Below are 20,123 nucleotides of genomic sequence, written 5' to 3'. Positions count from 1 at the left end.
TACAATACAGGACAGTTAAATTTATTGTAGCAACTCACAAATATATTGTGTGATGTGATTCTGGGTTTTACCATCTGAACAGCCTATCACTGACCTTTTGAATATTTCCAGACAATGGTGGGCACTGGGTAACCCTCCGCAGAGCAATTAAGGATCACAGCTTTCCCATAAATTCCATCCTGATCACTGGGTTGGACCACAAACCTAGGGGGAACTAAATGAATTAAAAGAGAAAGAAACATGAATTACCTTTCTATCCGGAAAAATACTTCTGCAAAACCTTGTGTTATTATGACTCACTTTGCTGAGTCTAAACTAGAATTAGGAACAGAGTTTTCATTTGGGAGCAAGCTCAATTGGCATACTGGTTTCTCGATATTATCATGTTTCACAAATATTTTCTCCTTGAAAATTAGTTGCAAAGTATGGGTGGTAACAATACCAGGTCCTTTACAACCATGCAGAATACTAAAATCGCATGCTATATGGTGCCCTAAGCCCAGATACCATACTACAAAGACAATGTAGTAGAGAGATGAAATAAATATCATGATGTCAACATTACAGAATATAATACTAGGCCAAAATCCAGAAACTGAGTTTGGATGTGCTACTGTCATAGTGAGACTACCGAACACAGATACATCTTCCAAAGCATTTAGGGCCTGATTCACTAAGCTTTATAGAATACACACTTAAACGGAGAGTTATAAGTAAATTTAGGCACGGCTATTTGCAGCAGCGAAAATATGGTGTAAATGCCCTTGCATAAATTTACATGTGGAGCACCATTATTCTGTTGTTACATGTTTAACTTGAAGACACCCCCTCATTCCATCCCCAAATATTCATGACTCTCCCATTTCCGCACCTTCTTTCTTGGATTGCACGTAAAACTTTACGTGTGTTGGTCCTAATTAAATCTAATTAGTGCCAATAACTGCTTTTTAAATAAAAATAATTCTTGGTACTAATTGGCTTCTTATTCAATTAACTTGTAAGCACAAATCAGGAACATGCATAAATTTACACATGCAATTTTTGCCGACCTTTACAGAATCAGGGGGATAATGTGATACAGTGGTGGAAATAAGTATTTGATCCCTTGCTGATTTTGTAAGTTTGCCCACTGACAAAGACATGAGCAGCCCATAATTGAAGGGTAGGTTATTGGTAACAGTGAGAGATAGCACATCACAAATTAAATCCGGAAAATCACATTGTGGAAAGTATATGAATTTATTTGCATTCTGCAGAGGGAAATAAGTATTTAATCCCTCTGGCAAACAAGACCTAATACTTGGTGGCAAAACCCTTGTTGGCAAGCACAGCGGTCAGACGAATTCTGTAGTTGATGATGAGGTTTGCACACATGTCAGGAGGAATTTTGGTCCACTCCTCTTTGCAGATCATCTCTAAATCATTAAGAGTTCTGGGCTGTCGCTTGGCAACTCGCAGCTTCAGCTCCCTCCATAAGTTTTCAATGGGATTAAGGTCTGGTAACTGGCTAGGCCACTCCATGACCCTAATGTGCTTCTTCCTGAGCCACTCCTTTGTTGCCTTGGCTGTATGTTTTGGGTCATTGTCGTGCTGGAAGACCCAGCCACGACCCATTTTTAAGGCCCTGGCGGAGGGAAGGAGGTTGTCACTCAGAATTGTACGGTACATGGCCCCATCCATTCTCCCATTGATGCGGTGAAGTAGTCCTGTGCCCTTAGCAGAGAAACACCCCCAAAACATAACATTTCCACCTCCATGCTTGACAGTGGGGACGGTGTTCTTTGGGTCATAGGCAGCATTTCTCTTCCTCCAAACACGGCGAGTTGAGTTCATGCCAAAGAGCTCAATTTTTGTCTCATCTGACCACAGCACCTTCTCCCAATCACTCTCGGCATCATCCAGGTGTTCACTGGCAAACTTCAGACGGGCCGTCACATGTGCCTTCCGGAGCAGGGGGACCTTGCGGGCACTGCAGGATTGCAATCCGTTATGTCATAATGTGTTACCAATGGTTTTCGTGGTGACAGTGGTCCCAGCTGCCTTGAGATCATTGACAAGTTCCCCCCTTGTAGTTGTAGGCTGATTTCTAACCTTCCTCATGATCAAGGATACCCCACGAGGTGAGATTTTGCGTGGAGCCCCAGATCTTTGTCGATTGACAGTCATTTTGTACTTCTTCCATTTTCTTACTATGGCACCAACAGTTGTCTCCTTCTTGCCCAGCGTCTTACTGATGGTTTTGTAGCCCATTCCAGCCTTGTGCAGGTGTATGATCTTGTCCCTGACATCCTTAGACAGCTCCTTGCTCTTGGCCATTTTGTAGAGGTTAGAGTCTGACTGATTCACTGAGTCTGTGGACAGGTGTCTTTCATACAGGTGACCATTGCCGACAGCTGTCTGTCATGCAGGTAACGAGTTGATTTGGAGCATCTACCTGGTCTGTAGGGGCCAGATCTCTTACTGGTTGGTGGGGGATCAAATACTTATTTCCCTCTGCAGAATGCAAATAAATTCATATACTTTCCACAATGTGATTTTCCGGATTTAATTTGTGATGTGCTATCTCTCACTGTTACCAATAACCTACCCTTCAATTATGGGCTGCTCATGTCTTTGTCAGTGGGCAAACTTACAAAATCAGCAAGGGATCAAATACTTATTTCCACCACTGTATGTACATAAAATCTAGCTGCATAAGTAGAAATGGGGCTGGAGGAGTTCCTGGGCATGTGCATAACTTTATTGCTCAGTGATGACATACAATGCTTAGTGCAAAAATTTATACACAAAAATCTGCTCATAGAAAAAGGCTATTCTAAGTTAAGAGAATGTTATTTGTATAAGCATGCATATTTGGTGGTAGATTTATGCACATAAATCCCATTGAATATATGGATAAAGTTATGCCTATAGCTTTAGCCAGATATGGTACCTGCTCATCAGCTTTTAGAATATCGGCCCCATAGTATATATGGCATACATCGAGTTTGCTGATTGACTGAGTTAAGATCATATTTTATACAAACCAACAAGGTAGGAAGCAGCAAGTTCTGAAGGACTGCCATGGATCCACCTGTCCCATGCAACTGAAACCATTCGACTTATGCAATACCCCTGACTAAAGATTCCTGTTCATCTTAGAAGGAACAATGAAAACTGTTGAGATGTCTCTGGAGACAGCTTAAAATAAACTACTACACAGAGTAAACATTATTTACTAAAGCACACACATAGCATTTATTTTAATTGAAACTGTGAAGGGTAGGAAAAGAAAAACTGAAGGATATACATTCTTTTTCAGATCCTGGAGGTGTAATAAGGGATTTCAGTGCATTCTCCAGGTCTGAGGCATGCAGCCATGAGAGTCTGCGCATCACCACACCTTGAGCAGCGGCCCTGGACGCAACCTCAAAAGTATCGTAAACACCCCTGGCCAGGAATTTACGACACGCCTTCAGCTGCCTGATCACCTGCTGAAAAGGCTTGGCTTGCTCAGAGGGGAGCTTGTCCACCAAGTCCGCCAACTGCCGCACATTGTTCCGCATATGAATGCTCGTGTAGAGCTGGTAGGACTGGATTTTGGAAATGAGCACTGAAGAATGGTAGGCCTTCCTCCCAAAAGAATCCAAGGTTCTAGAGTCTTTGACCGGGGGCGCCAAAGCATACTCTCTAGAACTCTTGACCTTCTTAAGGGCCAGATCCATCACACCAGAGTCGTGAGGCAACTGAGTCCGCATCAACTCCGGGTCCCCATGGATCTGATACTGGGATTCGATCTTCTTGGGAATGTGGGGATTAGTTAGCGGCTTCGCCCAGTTCGCCAACAATGTCTTCTTGAAGACATGATGCATGGGTACTGTGGACGATTCCTTAGGTGGCGAAGGATAGTCCAAAAGCACAAACATTTCAGCTCTTGGCTCATCCTCCCATTTTATTGGACTAATACATTTAGCTTCCAGGGGCCAAAATCTCCTTCCTCAGGTCAATACAGTATAGTGCTGTTACAGTATCCTATCCTGACCTGAGGAAGGGGGTTTTGTTCTCTGAAAGTTAAGTTAAAATGTATTAAAATTAGTCCAATAAAAAGATTACCTTATTTACATGTTAAAGCAAAAAAATAAAAATATGTATTTTATTTACAGTTTGTTATCTCTGGTTTCTGCTTTCCTCATCTTCTTTTCAGTCTTCCTTCCATCCAGCATATGTCTTCGCTCTCTCTCTCTCTCTCTCTCTCTCTGCCATCCAGTGTCTGCCCTCTCTAATGTCCCTTCCATCCACTATCTGCCCTCTCTCTCTGCTCCTTCCATCCACTGTCTGCACTCTCTCTTCCTTCCATCCACATCTGCCCTCTATCTCTGCCCCTTCCATCCACCATTTGCCCCAGTCTGCCCTCTTTCTCTCTCCCCCTTCCACCCACCATCTGCCCTTTCTCTCTGCCCCTTCAATCTGTCTGCCCTCCCTCTCCCATCCATCCATCCAGGGTCTGCCCTCCCTCACACTCCCCCCTTCCATCCAGGGTATGTCCCCTCTCTCTCTGCCCCCTCTTTCAGCCCCCAGTTCCAACCCCTTATTCCACCTGCCCCTGGTTCCAGCCCCAGCCCACATCTCCCACCTGCCCCCCTTTTCAGCCCCACTATCCCACCAGTCCCCAGCCCTTTTCTTCCATTAGTCCCGAGCTTCAGCCCCCAGCCACTTCTCCCTGTCCCCTTTTCAGCCCCCAGTTCCAGCCCCCTTCATCCACCACATGCCTTGCATCCCCCCTTTTCAGCCCCAGACCCATTCTCCCACCTGCCCCAGGCATGGACCCATTTTCCCTCCTCCCCTTGTCAGACCCCTTCTCCCATCTGAGCACTCCCCTCTGAGCACCCCACCCCTCCCCAATCCCCTTCTTCCCATCTGAGCACTCCCCACTGAGCACCACCACCCCTCCCCAATCCCCTTCTACCCTCCGAGCGCCCATCTGGGCTCCCCCACCCTCCCCAATCCCCTTCTCTCCTCCGAGCACCCATCTGAGAACCCCTCTGGGCTCACCCACCCTCCCTCCCCAATCCCCTTCTCCCCTCTGGGCTCCCCCACCTTCCCCTTCTCCCCTCTGAGCTCCCCTCTGGGCTCCCCCACCCTCCCCAATCAACTTCTCCCCTCTGAACACCCCTCTGGGCTCCCCCACCCCTTCCCAATCCCCTTCTCCCCTCTGAACACCCCACCCCTTCTCCCATCTGAGCTCCCCCACCCCTTCTCCCATCTGAGCACTCCCCTTCTCCCCTCTGAGCTCCCCCTCTCCCATTTGACCCCCCCCCCCCGACCCGGTCCCGTCCCCGTCCCCCCTTGTGGAGAGCCGACAGAGCCTTGTCCCCTGCCATCACCCTTCGTTTTTTTTTAATCCATTGCAGCGACGCAGGCAGCGCTTCGCGTCTGCCCTGCGTGTGCTGTGAAGATAGAAAATCACCTCGTTAGCGTCGGGCCTTCCCCCGTTGTGTCCCGCCCTCTTCTGAGGTAACTTCCTATTTCCTTGAGGGCGGGACACAACGGGGGAAGGCCCGACGCTAACGAGGTGATTTTCTATCTTCACAGCACACGCAGGGCAGACGCGAAGCGCTGCCTGCATCGCTGCAATGGATAAAAAAAAACGAAGGGGGCAGGAGACGAGGGCTGTCCGGAGCACCCCCCCCCCCACCCGCTGACACCCGGGGCGGACCGCCCCCACCGCCCCGCCCTTCCTATGCCACTGCTAATCAATACATATGTGGGCTTTTAAAAATTTCACATGCCCACATAGGCTAAACAGTTAAATGGCATGCCAACAAACCTGTTATTCACTAGCATATATGGGGTCAGTTACTAACAGTTAGAACATACAAACAAAGTTTGCACGTTATCTGCTGCAAAGGCCACAGGAAAATAATGCTAACCTTGAGTAAATTACCCCTATAATGTACTAAGGCTTTAATAGTAGCAGGCTGCCAAAAGGGGGGAGGGGCACAGGGGTAAGATTCCCCAGGCCCGACCTCTGTGGCGGGCCTCATGCTGGCGGTCAAAAGAGACTGCTCTCCCAGTTACAGAACCTTCTTCTGGCCGCATCCTGCCTATGCAGAAACAGGAAGTTAATTCAAAGGAGGCATGACGTTGCAAGAAGAAGGACCTATAGCCGGCACTCTCTCTTGCTTGCTGATACGGGAGGCGGCGGTGGCGGCAGGAGTGGGTGGCGGAGGAGCAATGGCGGTGGTGGCAGGGGGTAGCACTTGTGGCAGTGGTGGGGGGGGGGGGGGGGCAGCAGGGCCCTGAAGATTGTTTGCCCCAGGCCCAGCTTTGTCTCTCAACAGCTCTGAATAGCAGAGCTAAATTGAGTAAACACTTTTATAGTGCTATTCTATAAACTAGGTGCATTTTTTGTGTAAATGTTTAAAATTAGGGCTGCATTTCAATTAAACTTTTTAATCGGAAATAATCACACGATTATAGGTATTGTTTTTAATTGAAACTTTTAATATTACATTAATCAAAACATAATACTAAAATGACAGAAAAATATACAAAGTAATCCAAAATTACACAACCAAAATAGCATACTAGTACAAATCATGAAGATCAAAAAAAAATACCACTCTGGTAAGAGAAATTTACAGACTCAAAAAAGGAAAAAGCAGCAGGTCCTGTGTTAAACAATATTCATAAACCAATTCGCCCAACCCAGTAAAGAATAAACAATACTTCAGGCCTTCAAAATTTCCTTCTCCCTTACAAACTTCTCCAAACGAATCGGATCTAAAAAAAAAGTATCAATTCTCCCCCGATGTCACCAAACACTTACATGGAAATTTCAGGAAAAATGAGGCCCCTAAAGCTAATACCCTAGGTCTCAACTGAAGGAAAGCTTTACATCTAAGCTGAGTAGATCTGGCATCATCAAGGATGATCATTACCCTTTGACCATAAGAAGCAACTGTTTTTTTTTCTGAAAAATATGTTTTCAGAATAAGTTTCTTATGTTCCTCAAAAGAAAAAAGAAAAAAAAAACAACCCAGCAGTGTAGCTCTTTTAGTAATAGGTTCCTGATATAACTCAAAGAATTTTGATAAATCCAAACTATCAGGTGAACTTAAATTATCACAGGCTCCCTCCACCTTATTTGGAACTCTAGCAGATTTAGGCAAGTAACATATAGTTTCAACTGAAAAAGAATCTTCAGGCAACTGCAAAATTTCTCTCATATAAATCTTAAAAATCTCTAATGGCACCAAAAAACGAGTACATGGGAAATTAAGCTATCTCAAGTTACAGGCCCTCTCCATTTGGAGGTGGAGAGCTAAATTGTCTTTAATTGAGGCCGTTATGGCTGCTTGAAAAGTTTAAACAGCAGTGTCCACTCTATCTAAATGAGTCTCCAATCATCAAATCGTGATCTTTAAACTTTAAAGCTGCTGCTTCTGTGAAATTACTAAAGCATTCACAGGCAGATGATCAAAAGCAAACGCCGGCGCTAGAGGCTGTTAGCGCCATACTAGTGCCAGTGTTTGCTACCGCCCCATTATCAGAGCCCTTGAGTGCGAGGGCTCTTAGCGCAAGTAGCATGCAAATGCATGCTAAACAAGGCTCTTAGCGCAAGTAGCTTGCAAATGCATGCTAATCAGCGCTTAACGAATTCATCCCCAATGATCACCGACCAGCGCGCCAAAGATTGGGTCGCTGGCCGCGACAAACCCTACGCCAGCTCCAAGCTGACGTTAGGGTTTGCAGATCATTGGGGAGGAATGGTGAGCCCTGTCCAGCATGCATTTGCATGCTGGCAGGCCCCCATTTCCCCCCTACCGCTAACCTGCCAGCGAGGGCAGTTGAGGATGTCCAAAATTTGGACGGTTCTGTGACAGGGCAGTAGAGGACGTCCAAATTTTGGATGTTTCTGCAATGGGCAGTTAAGGACATCCAAAATTGGATGTTTCTATGAGAAAGACGTCTTTCTCATAGAAACATCCAATTTTGGACGTCCTTAACTGCCCATTGCAGAAACGTCCAAAATTTAGACGACCTACTACTACTACTACTATTTAGCATTTCTATAGCGCTACAAGGCGTACGCAGCGCTGCACAAACATAGAAGAAAGACAGTCCCTGCTCGAAGAGCTTACAATCTAATAGACAAAAAAAAATAATAAAGTAAGCAAATCAAATCAATTAATGTGAACGGGAAGGAAGAGAGGAGGGTAGGTGGAGGCGAGTGGTTACAAGTGGTTACGAGTCAAAAGCAATGTTAAAGAGGTGGGCTTTCAGTCTAGATTTAAAGGTGGCCAAGGATGGGGCAAGACGTAGGGGCTCAGGAAGTTTATTCCAGGCGTAGGGTGCAGCGAGACAGAAGGCGTGAAGTCTGGAGTTGGCAGTAGTGGAGAAGGGAACAGATAAGAAGGATTTATCCATGGAGCGGAGTGCACGGGAAGGACGAGTGTGGAGAGATACTGGGGAGCAGCAGAGTGAGTACATTTATAGGTTAGTAGAAGAAGTTTGAGCAGGATGCGAAAACGGATAGGGAGCCTGTGAAGGGTCTTGAGGAGAGGGGAGTATGAGTAAAGAGACCCTGGCGGAAGACGAGACGGGCAGCAGAGTTTTGAACCGACTGGAGGGGGGAGAGGTGACTAAGTGGGAGGCCAGCAAGAAGCAGATTGCAGTAGTCTAAACGAGAGGTGACAAGGGTGTGGATGAGGGTTTTGGTAGAGTGCTCGGAAAGAAAGGGGCGGATTTTACGGATGTTGTAAAGAAAGAAACGACAGGTCTTGGCAAACTGCTGGATATGAGCAGAGAATGAGAGAGAAGAGTCAAAGATGACCCCCAAGGTTTCGAGCTGAGGAGACAGGGAGAATGAGAGAGCCATCAACAGAAATAGAAAACGGGGGGAGCGGGGAGCTGGGTTTGGAGGGGAAAATGAGAAGCTCGGTTTTGGTCATATTTAATTTCAGGTGGCATTGAGACATCCAGACAGCAATGTCAGACAAGCATGCTGAAACTTTGGTTTGGATGCAAGGTGAGATATCAGGGGTAGAAAGGTAGATTTGGGAGTCATCAGCATAGAGATGGTAGGAAAAGCCATGGGATGAGATTAATGAACCAAGGGAAGAAGTGTAGATAGAAAAGAGGAGGGGACCAAGAACAGAACCCTGAGGTACGCCGACAGGCAGAGGGATAGAAGTAGAAGAGGATCCACCAGAGTGAACACTAAAGGTGCGGAGGGAGAGGTAGGAAGAGAACCAGGAAAGGACAGAGCTCTGGAATCCAAGTGAGGACAGGGTATCGAGAAGTATGCTGTGATCGACAGTGTCAAAAGCAGCGGAAAGATCAAGAAGAATGAGGATGGAATATTGACCTCTGGATTTAGCCAGTAATAGGTCATTGGAGACTTTAGTAAGCGCAGTTTCGGTTGAGTGGAGAGGGCGAAAACCAGATTGTAGTGGGTCAAGAATAGCATGTGAGGAGAGAAAATCAAAGCAGCGGCGGTGAACAGCACGCTCAAGTAATTTGGAGAGAAAAGGAAGCAGGGAGATGGGTCGGTAATTAGAGGGACAAGTAGGGCCGAGTGAAGGCTTCTTAAGGAGAGGTGTGACCACAGCATGTTTAAAGGAAGCAGGGACAGTCGCAGTGGAAAGTGAGAGGTTGAGAATGTGACAGATAAAAGGAATAAGAGCAGGAGAGATGGCATTAAGAAGGTGGGAGGGAATGGGATCAGAGGAACAGATGGTACATTTTGAGGAAGAAAGGAGAAGTGTAGTTTCCTCAATAGTAACTTCAGGAAAGGAGGAAAGGGAATGAGGGGAAGGAGAGAGAGGGGAATGGACTAGTGGAGGGAGAGGTGGTGAGGTAGAGAAAGCAAGGTTTATCTTTTGAACCTTGTTGTGAAAGAATTCAGCAAGGGTCTGAGGAGATAATGAAGGGGGAGTTGGGGGAGGGGGCACCTTGAGGAGAGAGTTCAATGTGGTGAAGAGAAGTCGAGGATTAGAGCCAAGAGAGTTGGTCAGTTGGATGTAATTATCCTGTTTGGCACGTAAAAGAGCAGATTGGAAGGAGGTCAGCATGAACTTAAAGTGTAAGAAATCAGCAAGGGCCCGAGATTTCCGCCAGAGGTGTTCGGCGGAGCGGGTACAGGAACGTAGGTAGCGGATATTAGAAGTCAGCCAAGGTTGGGGTTTTGTACGCCTTACAGGGCGGGTCATCAAAGGTGCAAGAGTGTCTAAGGCAGAGGATAGAATATTGTTGACAGACGTGGATGGTGCCACAGTAGAGAGGAGGTTTGAAACATGGGAGGATAGAGATGAAGGGTCAATATCGTGAAGATTCCTAGATAAATTAGATAAGATAGGACGGGACTGGGAGGGAGGAGATTTAAGTGTGAAAGTTATGAGATGGTGATCAGAGGAGAGAAGATCAGAGGCAAGGAAATTAGAGGGTGAACAGTTAGAGGAGAAGATGAGATCAAGACAGTGACCATTTTGATGAGTGGGGGAGGTGGAGCATAGTTAGAGATTAAAGGAGGCCGTTAAAGCGAGTAACTTGGAAATATAAGAGTTGGAAGGATCATTAGCAGGAATATTAAAGTCACCAAGGATGAGAGAGGGGGAGGAAGGATCATGGAAGAAGGCAAGCCAGGCGTCAAAGTCACTGAGAAAGGATGAAAGGGACTTATCAGGGGGACGATAAATGACCGCTATTCGAAGAGGCAGAGGAGAGAAAAGATGGATAGAGTGGACTTCAAAGGAGGAAAAACAGTGAGATTGAGGTGGAAGAAGGGGTTGAAATCTGGAGGAGGGAGAGAGAAGTAGTCCAACACCGCCCTCACGGCCAGCAGGGCGAGGAGTATGTGAAAATAGATAACCGCCATGGCACAGGGCTGCGACTGAAGCAGAGTCATCAGGGCAGAGCCAGGTTTCTGTTATGGCGAGCAGATGGAGGTGACGTGAGATAAAGAGGTCCTGGATATAGGCAAGTTTGTTACAGATAGAGCGGGCATTCCATAGGGCGCAAGAGAAGGGCAGAGAAGAGGAGGGGAGTAGAGAAATAGAGATGAGGTTAGAGAGGTCGCGGTGAGATCTGTAGAGTTGGGATAATAGTTGGTGAGGAGGGCCAGGATTGGGATTGATGTCACCAGCTGAGAGTAAGAGAAGGAGTAAAAGAGAGCGGAGGAGAGTAGGAGAGGTGTGGCCACGAATGCGTCGAAGGTGAGAGGTATTTAGGTGGAATGGGGAAGGCAAAATGGAGGGAAGAAAGAGGCGGAGATTAAAAGCCATGAGGGAGGAAGAGGGTAGGAGAGAAGGTGAGGTGATGAAGTCGATGGATGGGCAGTGAGTTCCTGTAGTGGAGAGAGGTAGGGGGTGAGGGAAAAGATTAGGAACGGACAGGGCTAGGAAGAGAATGTGAATAGGGGCCATAAACGACTGAGGTACTTTAGCAACTGGGAAGAATGTTAGATGTAGAGAGAAAAATGCCCTGCGCGCCTAGGCGCGTAGCACCTAGAGCAGAGGCCCTGAGTGGATCGGAGTGGACCTGGGTGTCACCCCGGAGAAGGCTGTAAGGATATGCAGATGAGCTGCAAGTCCTCCACAGCACCTGAAAGGCAGCCGGTGGTAGAGCTGGGCACCTCTCAGCTGAGGAAAGTCTTACCAGGGGTTAGGCCAAAGCCAGCATTCCTCCCCCTGAGGGTCGCCTGATCCTAGCCAAAAAGCACCTGGAAACTCTGTGCACTTGGAGCGAGGGCCCTGGGAAGATCAGGGTGGAACTGGAGTCACCCCGGATACAGCTGTGAGGAAATACAGAAGGGCTGCAAGTCCTCCACAGCACCTGGTGGGAGCGCTGGGCACCTAGAGCGGAGGCCCTGAGTGGATCGGAGTGGACCTGGGTGTCACCCTGGAGAAGGCTGTAAGGATATGCAGATGAGCTGCAAGTCCTCCACAGCACCTGAAAGGCAGCCGGTGGTAGAGCTGGGCACCTCTCAGCTGAGGAAAGGCTTACCAGGGGTTAGGCCAAAGCCAGCATTCCTCCCCCTGAGGGTCGCCTGATCCTCTACTGCCCCGTCACAGAAACGTACAAATTTTGGACATCCTCAACTGCCCCGTCGCTATATATCCGACACCCCCTTGAAATTTGGCCGTCCCTGCAACAGGGCAGTTGAGGACATCCATCTTCCAATTTAAAGATGTGTGTCCTTCTCTTTTCATTGGTCTCCTGCCCAGACCTGTCAAACAAGTGTGGGAGGATTGTGCCTAGTGCATGCTCAGGCACAATTCTCCCGCCCTTCTACCCCATGATCAGAGATAATTGCGCTGCTTAAATTTGCATGCATTATCTCTGATCATAGGTCTAATAGCGCCCCGCGCTGTTCCAGCGCTATTTTAGAGCGCTGTTTGGAACAGCGTGGGGCTTTTGATCATCTGCCTGTTAGAGTTTTCTCCACTTGGCTCATGGCTCAACGATGGCTCTTGTATCTCTAAAGCAAAGGAAGATGAAACTTGCAAAGGCACAGGTAAAGGCAATTTCACCACTGGAGCATGCAAAGAAGGAGGAGAGTCCAGCAGGAGTGAACCCAAAAGGTTCCAGGCGCTTACTTCTTCAGTGGCATCTTTCTCCTCCTGTACCATGGCAGGCTGTGGGGGAGGGGGAGGACCCCTAGAAGAAAGGGAAACGTCATGAAAGGAGACAGTACTCACTGTTGGGTGTTAATCCCAACATTGATACCTGTTGCAAATGAAAATCCATTGGTCCTTTAACAACTGTCAGTTGGAAGGACTTCGTCCTCACTCCTTTCTGTTTCCCCATAGAGAAGAGCAGAATGGCATGCTCCTAGCGACTACAAAGTGGCTCGACCTGCCCCTTTGCTAAAGACTCTACAGGCATGCGCCACAGGCCAAAATATACCCCGAAGGGCCTCGCTCAGGCTGATGGTATGGGCGTCCAAATGTCTGCCTGCTGCCAAGGTACTTCCAGCGTAGTCTCGGTGGATCTCACAGGTCAGTGACAAAGACACCAAAATATAGCCTGAAGGGCCTCATTCAGGTGGTTGCTGGTCCAGGCATTCAAATTCTGCCTGCTGCCAAGGCACTCCCAGCACAGTCTTGATGGATGTCCTGCCGTGCATTCAGCCTGCAACCTCAACTCCAGCCTGCATCCTGTCCTGCAGGAAGGGTCACCAGTGGGCTCCCCCGGAGTGAATCGACACCAAAGGGACCAGAAGTGGCCCGAGGTTCCCTCCTAACTCGTGGCCCTAACGTTGCCCAACAGACCCTGCCTCGTGGCTGAAACGTTGTCTGGTCGGCCCTAACTTCCATCATACCCAGACGCTGCCCGACCGACCTAACTTCCAGTGGGCTGCCCCCGCAGTGAACCAATACTAGAGAAACCAGAAGAGGCCCGAGGTTTCCACCTGACTTGTGGCCCTAACGCTGCCCGACAGACACTGCCACGTGGCTGCAGCGTTGTCTGATTGGCCCTGACTTCCATCATACCCTATCGCTGCCCGACCAACCTCACTTTCAGTGGGCTCCCTCGCAGCGAATTGACATCAGAGGAACCAGAAGTGGCCCGAGGTTCCCTCCTGACTTGCTCTGCACTGCCTGCACTATTGATAACTGATTTGCCCTGCATTGCTTCAAGTGTTTTACTCTGTACTGCTGACAAATGTTCTGCCCGGCACTGCTAATATCTGTTTTGCCTGCACTGTTGATAACTGAATTGCCCTGCATTGCTTTAAATATTTTACCCTGAACTGCTGATAACTGTCTTGCCTGCACTGCTGACAACTGTATTGCCTGAACTGCTGATATCTAATTGCCCTGCATTGCTTCAACTATTTTACCCTATACTGCTGATAACTATTTTGCCTGCACTGCTGACAACTAATCTGCCTGCACTGCCGGCAACTGTTATGCCTTGTATTGCTCTAACTACTTTACCCTGTACTGCTGATATCTGTTTTGCCTGCACTGCTGATATCTGTTTTGCCTGCAGTGCTGGCAACTGTTATGCCCTGTATTGTTGATTACTGCCTTGCCTGAACTGCTGATAACTGTATCGCCTGCTCTGGTTACAATTGATTTACCCTTCAATTTAAATCTATCCTCCCCTACCTTAGACACCCTCTCTTTTCAATACACTCCTCAGCCATTTTCCTAACCAACTCCTCTTACACTCAAATTACTCAAATCTATTGTCTACTATTCATTATATACAACTTCCTTCTACAGCAAACTGCTGTTCCAATCTATTATATTAACTACTCTCCAATTGCCCCTTTACAGTTAACCACAAACGCCTGCCTTCACTAACCAATCAAAATGATTTTCCTAAAATTATTCATAGTCATTCATTCTTTAACTCTTATTCATGCAACCTCTAAAGCCTTACCATCGGAAATTAACATCATACCAGTTCTTCATTACCATAGAAGACCAAACAAGCCAATCATTCCTTCAAGAATTGCCCACAATCAGCAAAACCTTTCAATTCCCAACCAACCATCACAAAAAACAACTGCAGTTTCATCTAAAGTAGAAGACAACTTTACAAACACAGCCTCAAAAACACATAAAGTAACCAAAATTAAAGTTCAAAATATCAAATCATAAATATCCAGTCATCCTCCCACACTACAGATTCTTACTTACCGGTCCGAATAGGATACATCAATGCAAGATCAGCAGTTAATAAAGCTGAAATCATCACTGACTAGATAAAGTCTGGCAATTTAGACCTACTCTTCATCACAGAAACTTGGATCCGTGATTCTAAAGACCCCATCATTCTTGACCTTTACAAGATATTACACTGGCCCAGAAAGGAGAAATCCGGAGGAGGTATAGTATTAATCTTCAGATCTAACTTCATTCTTGAACCCATCTCAGAAAGCCTTACCCCGCAACTTGAAATTGCCTCAATAAAATTCCACAACCCAACACTCTGTGATCATATAACCTGCATTTTATTCTACAGACCCCCTTGTTACTGGACCCATAGCCAATCCTCCTTCATGGGCTTCATATCCAACTCGTGCATTAATAACCCTAATGTAATATTACTAGGTGACTTAAACTTACATTTGGAGGACTCCAAGTCAGTACATACCCAAGATTGTTTGGACCTTTTGACATATGTGACCTTATTCTACCTCCTACACAACCCACTCACATTAAGGGTCACTCACTTGATGTTATTTCATATAAATTCTCTACTGAGCTAAATTTAATTATGTCCGATATTGACTGGTCTCTTACACCCTGGTCCGACCATTACAATGCATTCCTAACCTTACAATGGTGTAAAAAGGGCCAACCTAAATCACAAAACCCCGAGACGATTCTTACCAGAGGTAGGATTGATAATTATACTTTCTGGAAACTTATCTACGCCAATAATTGGTCAACGCAACCCAATTCTGACCTCTTCTTTACAATCTGGGACGAAAGATGCAAAATGGTCTTAGATGAAATCGCACCACTACATCCCAAATCCTTACGTATGCGTAACCCTTCACTGTAGTTCAACGATTTATTGAAAAATTTGAAGTCTCAAACCAGAAAACTTGAAAAGGCATGGAGTAAATCGAAGGATCACCGTGACTTCAATGCATGGAAGCAATCAAAAAGAAATTACAAATACGCCATCAAACGTGCCAAAAGAGACTATTACACACAAAAAATTACAGTGACTGACACTTGTCCCAACTACCTTCTGAAAAGCGCTCCAATGTGTTTCATCGCTGATCTCACCACTCACTTAAATTTCTTACTCCAACAAGGCTCCTTCCCCACTAGTCATGGTAATATATTACTAACCGGCACTTATCCTAAATAAAACACTCAATACCCAAATACGTACATCAATCACTCTTAGTACCTGACTAAAATATCAATCTGTTTAAACACACTAAAAACATACATGAAACATTGCCATTCGCAATAATTATTACAGTAATAGAGTCCTTTATATTGCTGTTATACATTCAAATTTCGGGTTTTACCCCTTGTCCCGGCTTTCCACTCGGGCACTCTATTCAAACTGAGCTGTACTGATTTCACCTTCAGTACACTTAGTTGTTGTCACTCAATAGTCCACCTTTGCAAATGTAATGGCTTTAAATCCCATATACAGGTTTACGGTGAAAGATAACCACTCGACTGTTCACCACAAATTGTTCCTCATAAGCATGCCAGTTCCCCAATGCTGGACCGCATTTCATTCACTTTGTCAGGAGGAACCACCAACACATCTAAAACAATACAAACCCATTATCACCCCCCTACTAAATCCATACACATTAATAAATCACAATATGACACACAATATAAACCAAATTTCACTCTTACTTTCTCAAATTTAACCAACAAAGATATTTTGTAAATGTTGAATAAATTGGAGTCTAGTTGTAAATTAATGTAGTTTGTGTGACTCTAGTAGGTTAAGCTTGTCCCTATTTGGTAGCAATATATTACTAACACCAATACCAAAGAACTCCAAGAAACCTGCAAACGATATTACCAACTACAGTCCAATTGCCTCCATTCCCCTAATTACTAAACTGATGGAAAACAGAGTGACTTCGCAGCTTAATGAGTATATTTAAAAGTTTTCCATCCTGCATGAATCACAATCGGGATTCCATTCAGCCCACAGCACAGAAACTGTCCTTATTACCTTAATATCCAAATTCAAACAAGAAATAGCAATTGGAATCCATATTCTCCTTATGCAATTCGACTTGTCCAGCGCCTTTGACATGGTTGATCATACCATCCTAACTAAACTTTTGGACAAACTTGGAATAGGTGGCAACATCATTAACTGGATAAAAAGATTCATCACTACAAGATCCTACCAAGTTAAAGGGCCTTCAAACATGTCATCTCCATGGCTATTGGAATGCAGAGTGCTACAGGGATCTCCGCTTTCTCTGATACTGTTTAACCTTATGATGATTCCTCTGGCCAGATCACTAGCCAAATATGGCCTCAATCCCTTCATTTATGCTGACGATGTCACCATATTCATCCCCTTTAAGTCCAACCTATCTGAAATATCTGGAAAAATAAACACAGGTATGACCACTCTAACCTCTTGGGCTGATGCTTTCAAGATGAAATTAAATAAAGAGAAAACACAATGTTTAGTCCTCTCATCTCAACACTCTCCACTCCTCCCAACAATTCTTAGCACCCCAGAGGTTAAACTTCCCATATCTGACAACTTGAGAATCCTTGGAGTAACGATTGATAGCCATTTATCATTTGAAAACCATGCTAAATTCATCAACAAAAAGATGTTTAACATAATGTGGATTTTGAAACGAGTGAAATCATATCTTCCCTTGGTCACCTTCCGGAACCTAGTACAATCCACTGTACTCACACACGCAGATTACTGTAACAGTGTGTTTTTAGGCTGTAAGTCCCTAATACTGAAAAAGCTCCAGACCACCCAAAACACGGCAGCCAGACTTATTTTTGGCAGATCAAGATTCGATAGCGCAACACCTCTTTGAGAGAAGCTTCATTGGCTCCCCATCAGAGAAAGAATTAATTTTAAAGACCACACAATGATTTACAAGATATTACATGGAGAAGCCCCCACCTACATGAATAGCCTTATCGACCTCCCAACCAGAAACAGTTTGATGTCTTCCCATACTTACCTTAATCTACACCTTCCCAACTGCAAAGGTATTAAGTACAAATCCTTCTACGCATCCAACTTTTCCTTTTTGGGTAGCCACCTTTGGAATGTGCTACCAAGATCCATCCGAACAATCAATGGTCTTTTGCCCTTCAGGAAAGCTTTGAAGACCCATCCCTTCAAGAAAGCCTACCCTAATGATTCAACTTACTAAAGCCTGCCCACATGATTTATACCGACGACTGTTATACATTGACCACATTTCCCATAATCTTTTGCTATCCCATATCTATTCCTCTCCATCTCCCTACGCCTACCTCCTAACGCTCATTTCATTTACGACTTTTTAATTCTTTATATTGTTACTATGTAAGCCGCATTGAGCCTGCCATGTGTGGGAAAATGCAGGGTTCAAATGTAATAAATAATAATAATAATGATAATAATGTCTTATGTATTTATTTATTTATTTCCCACTGCAGCTCGTTGTGACTCTGGGGAAGTCACATAACCCTCCACTGCCACAAGCACAAAATAAGTACCTGTATATAATATATAAACTGCTCTGATTGTAATCACAGAAATGTGATATATCAAATTCCACCCCCTTCTCTTTCCTAAAGGACTGATAATCTCCCTCCTTCCCACCCCCAGATCCAACATCTCTCCCTTTCTCAACCTTCCCTTCCTCTCCTCTTCCCCCAGATCCATTATCTCTCTCTTTTTCCTGGGGTCCATTGTATATCTTTCTCTCTTCCCTCCCATTGTCCAGCACCTCTCCCTCCCTCTCACCCACCTCCATCAGAAGTAACACAAACTTGGTGGTGAGCAGCACCAAGCTCTTCTTGTGGCTTTATGAGCTCACTGTCTTGGTTATAGCTTCCATCGGTGACCCCTCCAGTTCTGCTTGTGGATCTTACTCTTCTCCCCCCAGGGTTCAGTATCTGTGCCCTCTGGTCTACCTTAAAGGTGGTCTTTTACTGGTCCTGGGAATGGTAGCATTGCACGTATGCTGCCTGTGGCCTAATCCAAAGGTTTCCCTCGGGTCTGCCCCACCTCTTCTGACATCGCTTCCTGTTTCTGCCTGGGTGGGACAGGTCAGAGGGAAAGCTTTGGACCAGGCCTCAGGCAGCATATGTGTAGCATTGCCACTGGCAAGGATGAACAGAAGACCACCTTTAAAGCACACTGGCACGGGGAGGGGGAAGTTATGCTGAATTGCAGATGGGGGGAAATAACCCATTCCGAGGCCAGAGGGAGCAGAGAACGAGCGTTGCCGACAGACGCGCGGCATGCACCCGGGGCGGACTGCCCCCACCGCCCCCCCCCCCTTAGTACGCCACTGGGGGGCAGGTCCAATAGAACAATGCTGCTTAGGTTGTGGGTCATGTGGTGAAGGAAGAGGTGCTTTTTAGCACAGCACTTACTCAGTCACTATCTAGAGAGGCACCAAAGAGGTAAATAAGGCCCTGTATACAAGTGACAGTGAGCAGTAGAAGAGAATGGCCAATAATACTGAACGCAGAAGAAAGATCTAAGACCATAATGATAGTAGAAAATTAACAGAAGGGTAAGTGGTTGAAAAGGTGGACTGAGAATGAAGAACAGGAATGCAATACCAGGTCAGAGCAAAGGTCCATCAAACCCAACCTCTTGTCTCCGACAGTGGCAAACCAGGTCAAAAGTATCGGGCTAGTTCCCAAAGAATGCATCAAATTATTTTGCCTTATACTCATGGATAAGCAGTGGTTTTCCCAAGTCTATCTAGCTAGTAATTGTTTATGAACTTTTCTTTCATAGCTACATTAACTGCCTCCCTCTGGCTATAGATTCCACATTTCAAATGTGCACTGGGTGAAAAAAATATTTTATCCAGCTTGTATAAAAAAGTGCTACCTATTAGCTTCAAGAAGTGTCCTCTAGTCCTGATACTATTTAAAAATGCAAATAACAGTAGATAAGAAACAGTTGAAGAACTGGGAATACTCTGCCTGTACCAGGAAAAGGACAAATAACCATTCGTCACTCAAGGCGCCCACACATGCGTCATGTGTGGGCGCCTTGAGTGACGACCCAGTGAATGACTGGTCTCGAGTATCCAACAGTCTGCGATAGCCGATTGTGACCCCTGAAGACGCTCTGAGGAGCGAAACATGTACATGTTGGGTCTTGGTGAAAAAGAAAAAGAAGTGTTAAATTTAAACCAATGATGTCTTCATATTTTCAACTACGAGGGAGAATGCAAGCAGTTACGTGCCAGTAGCTGATTGAATTAAGATGGTGGAAATCACGAAGAATTTTAGAAGATATATGGTTTTGGAGTAAATTATTTTGTGGACAATTTTGCTAACTAAGTGGAGTAACAGTGGATTTCCCCCTTTTTTTCCACAATGAAAAGTTGCTGATATCGGAATGATATAAGGTTGTGGATAACTTTAAAGTGATTGTGTTTTTGGAAGAACTTGAAAAACTTTTAAGCACTGGATTTG

The 20,123-nt window shown here is 45.6% G+C and overlaps 1 protein-coding gene across 1 annotated transcript in view; it reads right to left on the bottom strand.

The window, feature by feature from the left end:
- DSCAM (DS cell adhesion molecule) overlaps positions 1 to 20,123 on the bottom strand; it is a 999,367-nt gene that overhangs the window by 511,251 nt on the left and 467,993 nt on the right. The window contains 1 exon segment of the mRNA XM_030205023.1: positions 95 to 214. Coding sequence (XP_030060883.1) covers positions 95 to 214 — 120 coding nt within the window.

Source organism: Microcaecilia unicolor, chromosome 5 (genome assembly GCF_901765095.1).
Source record: "Microcaecilia unicolor chromosome 5, aMicUni1.1, whole genome shotgun sequence".
Lineage (NCBI taxonomy): Eukaryota > Metazoa > Chordata > Amphibia > Gymnophiona > Siphonopidae > Microcaecilia > Microcaecilia unicolor.
Note: the sequence above shows the minus strand (reverse complement) of the source record. Positions and strands in the feature narration are given on the sequence as shown.